The 9,641-nt window shown below is 37.6% G+C and overlaps 1 protein-coding gene across 1 annotated transcript; it reads left to right on the top strand.

The window, feature by feature from the left end:
* Positions 1-1,002: 1,002 nt before the first annotated feature.
* LOC126284572 (deoxyuridine 5'-triphosphate nucleotidohydrolase-like) lies at positions 1,003-6,328 on the top strand. Its single transcript, XM_049983591.1, has 4 exons — positions 1,003-1,457; positions 1,599-1,735; positions 1,886-2,031; positions 6,135-6,328. The coding sequence occupies exons 1-4, from the start codon at positions 1,354-1,356 to the stop codon at positions 6,189-6,191; spliced, it is 444 nt and encodes a 147-aa protein (XP_049839548.1). The 5' UTR covers positions 1,003-1,353; the 3' UTR covers positions 6,192-6,328.
* Positions 6,329-9,641: the final 3,313 nt, after the last annotated feature.

Below are 9,641 nucleotides of genomic sequence, written 5' to 3'. Positions count from 1 at the left end.
AAGGAGTTACAGTATATAACATCCACAATTTAGAACTAAAGACGGTTCATTATGCTTCCACAAAAAAGTGCAATAAATATGAGAATACAAATTTTGGGACGTGCAACAGAACAAGAATTTGCCAAGAATTGGAGAAGGCACCGATCATATAGACGAAAATTCTGAGTAAATCGTGCCAATAAATGAACTCGGTGATGACGTTGAAAAACACGAACAACTCATAAGCGAAATATATGAAATATCGTCGAATATTATACCAATCAGAATGCTTATGCAAGCAAGCTATTCTAGCAACGAAAAACGAAATTGTCAGTGGCATCAACTAGACCATTCAAGAAATGATTCTGTTTAAGAGAAAATTTGCTTGTCGGTCGACACCATGACTAATGAAAATGAAACTGTAATTTTTCTTCTGAATTTTTAAATTCGTTGAATATTACAATAATGTCATTACACTGCTTCAAATTGAAAGTCGGTTTGCCAGAAAGATTGCTTACAGCATGACCCTCAACAAAGCACAGTGTCAACCATTCCAGTGTTTTGGAGTTAACTAAAAGGTATCATGCTTTTCCCCCAACCAATCTTACATTGCCTTCTGATGATCATCTTCATTTGTAATCTGAACAATAAAACCACATATATGTGAAAATATTTTACTTGTTGATAGATAAAAATACAAGCATGCCAATTTGAAAGTCTATTTTTGACGTTTGTTCCTGACAGTCTCTGCTCCTATCATGTTTTCTTGTCTGTCAGACGCAAACGTCAAAAATAGACTGAAAATATTACTGAATAGGTTTTCTCTCTGCTGTAGTACAGTGTACTATAGCTGTGTTTCGATTATTTTATTATGATGCCAGCCAAAATAATTACATAGCACGCCCAGAAAAAAAGATAATAGAATTATAAGAAAAATGAAAACCTACATCGTAAGTAAAATGGGGGGGGGGGGATGCAACCCGCAAAGTTTTTTTATTTTAGTCCATCTCCATACCACTTGAGGCGCTGCTGTCGGTCTGATTTTCCCACTTTGAAGACAGGAGTTGCGTTTCTCTTTTTTCTTGTTCTGTGTTTATTTTTCCGCTTCTGGCAGCACTAGTGAAATCGTAAAGTTATGGTATCCAAATAGTATGGGTTCGTTATCGTAACAGAATAATAGATGCTGGGCTGTGACGTAAGAAGTCGGAGATGTGTGCATTAAATGCGATAGGAAGAAAGCTTTAAAAAGTTGATTACGCATGAATATTCTTGCTGTTACATTCACGTAACATAAGCCCCTTGTTCTCAATGGATTTATAGCCGAACACACACCTACTGTTAATCGTTAACTGCTGACAGTTGTTTGTATATAAAATGACAGGACGGAGAAATGCAATATTGAAATTTGTGAAACTGACAGAGAATGCATTTTCGCCGATAAAACTCTCACCAAAATCTGCGGGTTATGATCTCAGGAGGTGCATCTCTCACTTGCTTGCTACCAATTAAAATCCTACACTGCACATTAGTTAAGCACCATTTGCCTGAGTAGTCTTTTATAAACAAATAAAGATTGTCACAAAAGAAGCGCCTACTTATTTTTATTATTTTAATTGCAGCGCTTACGATCTTTGTGTGCCACCGCACGGGAAGGAACTAGTGAAAATAGACATTAAGGTACAGCTTCCTGAGGGATGTTATGGTAGAATTGCACCGAGATCAGGCCTTGCACTAAACTATCACATTGATATCGGAGGTAAATGACTTTCTCTGATACTTATGAGAGTTTTGTTATGGAAGCAATGGAAAATTCTCGTGCATTTCAGTTTTCCCCACCTCTCCCAGGTTGATAAGTGATCTCTTACAATATGTACGCTATTTATGCTCTGTATTATTACTTCCGCAGCAGGTGTTATTGATGAAGATTATCGTGGTAATATTGGTGTGGTACTGTTCAACCATTCTGACAAGGAATTTGTTGTGAAACGAGGTGATCGCATAGCACAGTTAATTTGTGAACAGATACTACATCCAGAATTGGAGGAAGTACAGGTAGGTGAATGTGGCAGGTCACTGTAATGTCAGCCAGTGTGTTGTTGCTTCACCAGTAATTTCTCTGTTCTTTATTACCTTCCTGTTTCTACCATCTGAGTTATTTGCACAAATATTAACTGTTTTGTCCAATTCAAAACTTTCCTTGATTTGTACCATGATTTTTGGAATATTCTTTCCTTTAATTCAGGTTTATTCACAATTTTCTTGTTAATATATATATATATATATATATATATATATATAATGTAGGTTGTGATGACAGACTGATCAGTAATATATCCCATGGTCTAGTTTAGATTGAAAGGTGACAAAGTGATAGTTTAAATGTGAGTTGCCATAGGCTTCGAATATGAATGCAAATACAAAATAAATATTGTGGTAACAGGTTGAACTGTAGTGTAGTCTGATGTCTAAGTTCTCTCTGTATTTGGAACACTTCCTGTTATAAAAATTCAGACTGTGAGGTAAATTAAGAAAGGTCAATGGGAGTAAGCCACATTACAAGTGGATAGATGAGGAAAAAGCAAAATGAGGTAAACAGAAGCACACATTAGCATTACATGTGATGGGACCAAATATATGTTGGAGAGCAAGCTGCTGCTTTTGGTGTTTTGATCTGATGATGACCATCTAATAAAACAGATATTGGCGTCCCTGCAAGAATATTTTCTGATACAGTGTAGTATGTGTCATCAATGCACACATGTTCCTGCACACTTTTGTTTGCTGAAAGCATTATGGTTGTCCGGCCAGTGTAATAAAGCATCATGTAATATATTACACAGATAGTTGTAAAAATCTGCTCAAATCAATGTGGTCATTTTGTTAAACCCTGTAATGGTTGTGTGATACATGAGTGTAGTTACGTAGGTGTGGTCCATTTGGGAAAAGTTGGACTGTGGTACTGTAAGGTGTGACATGATATAAGAGTGCTGCCTAGTGTTTACTGTCAGGAGGCAAAATGTATAGTATCACAGGTACACTCACGCAAAACACTGCCTAGATTTTATAGTTCCTTTGTCAATTTTTTTGTTTGTTTGTTTTTTATGGGTATCGTAAGTTTTTCCCCTGTTTCATATTTGGCTTGTTAACTGCCACCTATCCCGCAAACAGATTTAAAATTTTGTATGTTGCAGTTCTTTGTTACCTTTGTTATACAAAAGATCTAGTAGAACTAAATACCTTTGGATTGAAGAAGACCAGTCACAGAAAGTGAAAGTGTTGAGTTGCTGAAAGGCACACACAAAAGAAAGAAAACTTGCTTGCTTTTTGTGGTTATTATTTGTCGAACTAAAGTAAAAATACACACAGAAACACATGTCTATGCACCTACGTGGTGCCAAAGCTGTATTTCAGCAGGTGGACTAGTTGTGGTGGGGATAGTGTCAGGTAGGGTGGATGGAAGGAGAGGGAGGCAGGAAGAGGGCCTAAGAGAGAGGAGCTAGGAATGCAGGAGAGCTCCGTCAGAGCTTTGATTATCTCTCATCCTGCCCTGTAATAAGGGACATCCTATTCAAGATCCTTCCCATTCCTATTCAAGTGCGCAGTCACCCTCCCAACATACAAAACATCCTAGTACATCCCTATGCAACTCCTACTACCAGCCCCATTGCCACAGGGATCAGGGACCCAATGTTCAAGATGTGCCCAATCCACTCACCCAGCACCTACTACTTCAGTCCCATCATAGGTTTATACTACCCCTGTCAAAGCAGCCATGTCATATACCAATTGTGCTGAAAACACTGCACAGCTCTTTATGTCAGCATTACAACCAACAGCTGTCCACCAAGATAAACGGCCATTACCACACTATTGCCAAAAACAAAATTGATGACCCAGTGGCACAACTTGCAGCTGAGCACAACATGCTCAATTTAAATGGCTGGGTCATCTGCATCCTTCCCTCCACCACCAGATTATCTAAACTACACAGATGGGAGTTATCCTTACAACACATCTTCCATTCCCATAATCATCCTGGCCTCAGTCTCAGATAACACACTGTGTCTGCAACCTCTGCTCAACAGTTTCTCCTTCTTTAGTCCCGTCACCCCATCCCAGTTCACATCACCTTCAGTGTGTGTCGCTCCCCACCAGCTACTGTGATACATGCCTAGCACATATTCCCGCTACCCTCCCTCTCACGTTCTTAGTAGGCTTACCAATTGTTTTCCTCCGAGCTGTTAGCCACCCACCCCCCAGTCCCTCTCTGTCCACCCTCTCCACCAGACACTACCCCACCACAACTGGTCCACCAGCTGAAATACAGCATTGACACCGTTAGTCCAGACGGCATGAATTACCATGGCGTGCCTCCCTCCTTGATACAAATTCTCACTGCTGCCGTAGTCTACTTTAAATTCCCTCTTATGAAGGGGAATTAAAAGTAGAGTGGGGCAGCAGTGAGAATTTGGATCGAAGAGGCAAGTGTGCCACAGTAATCTGCACAGTTGGTCAACTGCTTTGCCCAGATGGTGGAAACCCGAGTTCGATTCCTGGCCTTGATACAAATTTTCACTCACCACTTCAGTCTGCATGCATAAAATTATATGAGACCAGTAAAATCTCTGAAATTGTCATTTTGCGTGCACGTGTGTGTGTGTGTGGGGGGGGGGGGGGGAGGGAGTGCATCTACTTTAAAAGATATTGTATGGTTCACATTAATGTCTATTATATGAAATAAAATATTTAAAAAAAAATAGTAGTAATTAATTTAAATGTTGGACTTTTTTTTTTATAACTTGCTTTCATGTTCACAATTTGCCAACAGGATCTGAATAAAGAAAATAAATTCACTGGTGCTAACAGTTCACACCGTTTCCACTGCCATATGTGTGCGTGTATTAATTTTACTTTTGTCACGAGTATGTATCTGCAACAGCTGGTCTGTCTACAACAGCTAAATTTTTACAAATATTGTTTCCGATCACAGACACTGCAAAGATGTGTCGAAACAATAAAAGATTCCACTGTACTCATTCCTTACAACCAGCGATTTTCAGCAGCTGAAACATCCATGAACCAAAATACACAGCAGATGTCGATTCCCAATATTAATAAAGGAAGAAAACTCGTTTAATCACCATCTAAATTGAGTGAACTAACTCATTGCTGAAAGTTACATACAGCAGTTGAGACTATTGCAGCTTAATCTCATAGTATAGGGTCTCCTTCAGAAGGAAACTGGGGAAAAAATGATATATATGAAGGTAACACGTATCAAGCAGACGAATATGCCCCTGGGTTATGATTTAGAAGCCACAGAAGCTAAATGATAAAACCAGTCAAAAAAGCAACTGAGTATCTCCTACTCTAAATTATTGTAATTGTGCCATTTTACTAAAATATTCATAATCAATGTTTTCTTTTATACACACTTTCATAAGAGATGACATTTCAGGTTTACTGTTGATACCAGTGTAAGTTCCTCCAGAACCATGCTCTCATGCATAAAACAGTCTCTAATGTTTTATTGCTGTACAGGTGAGTTAAATATATTGTGTTAAGCATGTAGGATGTTTGGTTGAAGACATCATTTCCCCCTAACTGTTTGTTGTACAATTATATAATTTTGCAGATATATTCAGTGATATCTGCGAATAGTGTCTGCAATATGTATTATGAATAGAGCTTGTAGTAAAGAAAAAACAAAATAAAACTTCATGCCTAATGGTGAAGTTTTACTGCATGAACAATAAAAATTTAGTAAGCAGTAAACTCGTATATGATTGAAATTGTGTAAAGATTGTTGGAAAATGCTCTCATTCTGAAATACTTGATGAATATAATCTGTGTAATTTGCACAATGTGAATTGCACTGCCTCAGGATGTAGTACACAGTTTGTAATTTGTCTTATTGTGTTAAACCTTTAACATAAGATTATAACTCTTAATGGCTCGATTTGGCAGCATTTTATATTCGGTCAGTAGTTATATGAAATACTGAAAATCAGATGTTTCTCCTTGAATCTTTCATCTGGACAGCCTGCAAATGGTGCTGGGTGACCTATTTAGTTGGATAATTACCACCAGGATTACACAATCTCTGTTCATACTATATTAAACTGGGAATAAATGTAGCTTTTTCTTTTCTGTAGGAGCTGGATGACACACAGCGAGGATCTATGGGTTTGGGCTCAACAGGTATAAAGTAATTGTTATGAATAAAAATTATTTCCTATTGTTGTTTTCAGTATTATTGCATTAGAGCAGTGTCAGTACACAGTACAGGATGACAGTCTCTTGTATATTGTTCATCATTCTGTAATTAAAGAAACTGATGCAAAACTAACTTCAAGTTCTTTTACCCCCACTGCCTTCATTTATTAACACTAACTTCTGCAAAAAATTATAGCCAGATTCCAGTATATATGATACTTTCCATTAGGACTGGAACTGTGCTTCAACTCCACATGAGGCATCCAGATGCAAACTGCTGTAAATCCACTTTTTCTCAAATATGAGTTGGTGCCACCATTTTGTTCTCTGTGCTGCCATCTATTGATTATGCTCTTAAAACACGAACAAAACAGCTTTTTTTGTGCCCTAAAATGTTGCTCGAAAACTGTAGACAGATGCAAAACTCTGTCTTTCCGCGTCTGGTTGCAAAGCAAAATTGAGTGAATCCATTGTATGATAAAGAAGCAGAACTTCGTGTATCATTAGCAAGCACCATTATTAAAAATGTTTGAAGATGCAAAACTCGCTTTGTACACATTACGTATTTTGTTCGAATAATACAGCCTTCCCAGCTTATTACTCCATAAACTTTACTTTTGAGCCTATGGGTGGTAATTTGTCAAGTTGTCCTTGCTGCAGACTAATGTGAAACAAAAATCAGTAGCTCGTCAACTGTTACCTTGCCATATTGGCACGTTTTTCTTGGTTTGGCTTGTTTGTCAGTGCATGGAGAGTGTTTGGGGTATTGTTGTTGGATAAAATACGAAGAGTGCTTCATCGTTTCCTCCATAATCATGGATGTTACTGATGGAAGACATGTACAATCAGTTCCAAAAGGAAAAGGCTGTTTAAAATCGACCAATCCATCTGACTGGAAGAGGAACAAAGCAAAACACATGAGGTAAGATTTAGTCCTCAACCCTAGTATTTTGTGCTATTTCACTGCCTGGACATAACAACTACTTCATTAACAACATTTCTGAAAACAGTAAGTTACACTGTGATGTTTTAGGTGTATGTTAATATAAATTATGGTGATTTCATATGGCTGCAGTCAGGAACAATTTCCTTGAATGAACAGTGCATCATTAATTTTATAATCATTTGTTTAGAAAAACATAGTACAGTATATGATTTTTTAGTGCGTTATCCTAGCTTTCTCCTTATTAGTACTGTTCTTTGTTAGATATTCCGCAAGTGGGTTTTCAGTTCGTCCCCATTTCAAGCATGCAGAGAGTTGCAGGCAAAATTAAACAGGACGAGTTTATAATAATACACACATCAGTTGAATCTCCGAGGAGGCATCGGATTGCAGATTCCAGGGAAAACATAAATACTTAAGTCAGATATTATTTGCCCCATCTGAAAGCTGTAAACCAAACTCAGCAATTGTGCATGGGCCAAAAGGTGTTTACTAGTGCTCTTGGCATATCAACAGCGAGAATACAACGAATCTGTAGATGGTACTTACAGACAGGAGAAGCTCCAATTGAAAGACAAGGTGGGGACTGAATGGCGAATATTCATCAAGGAAAACGAGGTGCAGTTAAGGAGTTTATTAAGAAGCTGAAACCAGTGCAATCACACTACTCTCGTGGAAAAAACTTCAGTAGACTCTTTATGTCCAGTGAATTATTGATTGCAAAGCTTTGGAAAATATTTAATGCAGAGTCAGAAAAAACTGTGGATAAAGTTACATACGAGTTATTTCAGATCTATTTTTGTATCTGATTATAATATCAGTTTTGCTTCCCCAGCAACTGACTTGCTCAGTGTGCATCAGTTTCAAACAAAAAATAAAGCAGTTAACCCGAACAACTGAAGAAGAGGTGAAGAAACAAGAACTGACATCACAACTTGCTTTACACAAAGCTAAGGCAAATGCTTTTTATGATATACTGAAAGTTGAGGACAATGGTGAAATAACCCTGACATTTGACTGCCAGAAAAACCTTCCACTGCCTAGAGTGCAAGATCAAAGTGCTTATTCTACACTTCAAATGTATGTGTATAATTTTACTATCTGTCAAGAACTGTCTGGTTGACGGCAAAACAAGAGGAACACATTTATATACACATGGAAAGAAACAGACTTTGCAAAGGGATCCAATGAAATTGTGTCTTGTGTAAATCACAGGTTAACATCTACAGACCTAACTGACATCCATACCGTCTGACTGATGTCAGAGAGTTGTGGAGGGCAAAACAAAAACGTGAAACGAGTGAAGATATTCTATCCAATGGTCAGAGATTCGTTTCTACCAGCCGACAGAATGTTTGGCCGAATAGAAAAGGTTCTCAGATCTAAAGTCACAATTACCTCACCAACTGTGTACAATGGAGTGTTTGAGGATCACGGAATAGTTTTGCAAGTAGGAGTAGATGTCAACAATCTGTGTTGAAAGGATGCAGTTGCTGATGTAATTAAGCCACCTCGTCAATGGCACTTCAGATTTGCCCCTGTAAAACAGGTTTGTGATCACCAAAAGTAAACAAAGAAATGCATTAGTAAGAGGTGAAGTGGTTTATAGAATGGATGCTGGTGAAGGAAGAGGGATATGCAGATGAGACTAAGCCTACTCGTCTATGGAGCCAAACATTATCAGAATTGGAAGAGCCTTAAAGGAAGTTAAAGTGAGGGATATTGATTTCCTGCTCAAAAAGTATTTTCAGGCGCACTTGGGAAGAAAACAAAAATCTTGCTTTCTACAAGAATGTAATCCATTTTCAGACAGCTGGGAACAGTGCAGATGAAGATTCAGACTTTGAAATTCATCCATAGGACAATGAGTTGCTAGTGTAATTTATAGGGGACGGGACAGGACTTGAAAGCTTGTGACGTCTTAACTACTTTCAAACTGTTGTTTAATGTCACATGCTTTGTAATGACATTCAGTTTTAGTCATTAAATCTTTTATTAAGGTGCGTCTTTATTTTTATGTAATGATAATATATGCACATCGATCTCTACAGAAGCATAACTTCATGCCTAATGGTGAAGTTTTACTGCATGAACAATAAAAACAGATCCCTGGGAACAGAGGCAAAACTCGGTGAATCCAAATTATTTTAGGTAATAACTACCAAAATAAAAGCCAAATATTTCAAGAATTGTCATAAATATACTCCTTAGGTAAACATAAATCTCTGCTGAAAATGAATTTCGAATATCTGCCTTATGAAGTAAGTAAGAAGTGTTTTGTATCCTGAAAAAAAATTTCTAGTGCACTCACTGCATTTAGCTTCTGGATGCCCCACATAAAATTTGAACAAAATTGAATTGGTAGACTCATTGTGTATGTGTAGTGTATTGATAACTCTCTCATTACAGGTCAAAGTATAGTGCAGCACAATTTTACAGGGCCCAAAATGTATACATGTTAAAAGCTGCTGTTCAAACTGTTTCGGATTTTCATAATATATAT

Source organism: Schistocerca gregaria, chromosome 8 (genome assembly GCF_023897955.1).
Source record: "Schistocerca gregaria isolate iqSchGreg1 chromosome 8, iqSchGreg1.2, whole genome shotgun sequence".
Classification (NCBI taxonomy): domain Eukaryota; kingdom Metazoa; phylum Arthropoda; class Insecta; order Orthoptera; family Acrididae; genus Schistocerca; species Schistocerca gregaria.
This window is presented reverse-complemented; position numbering and strand designations above follow the sequence as displayed.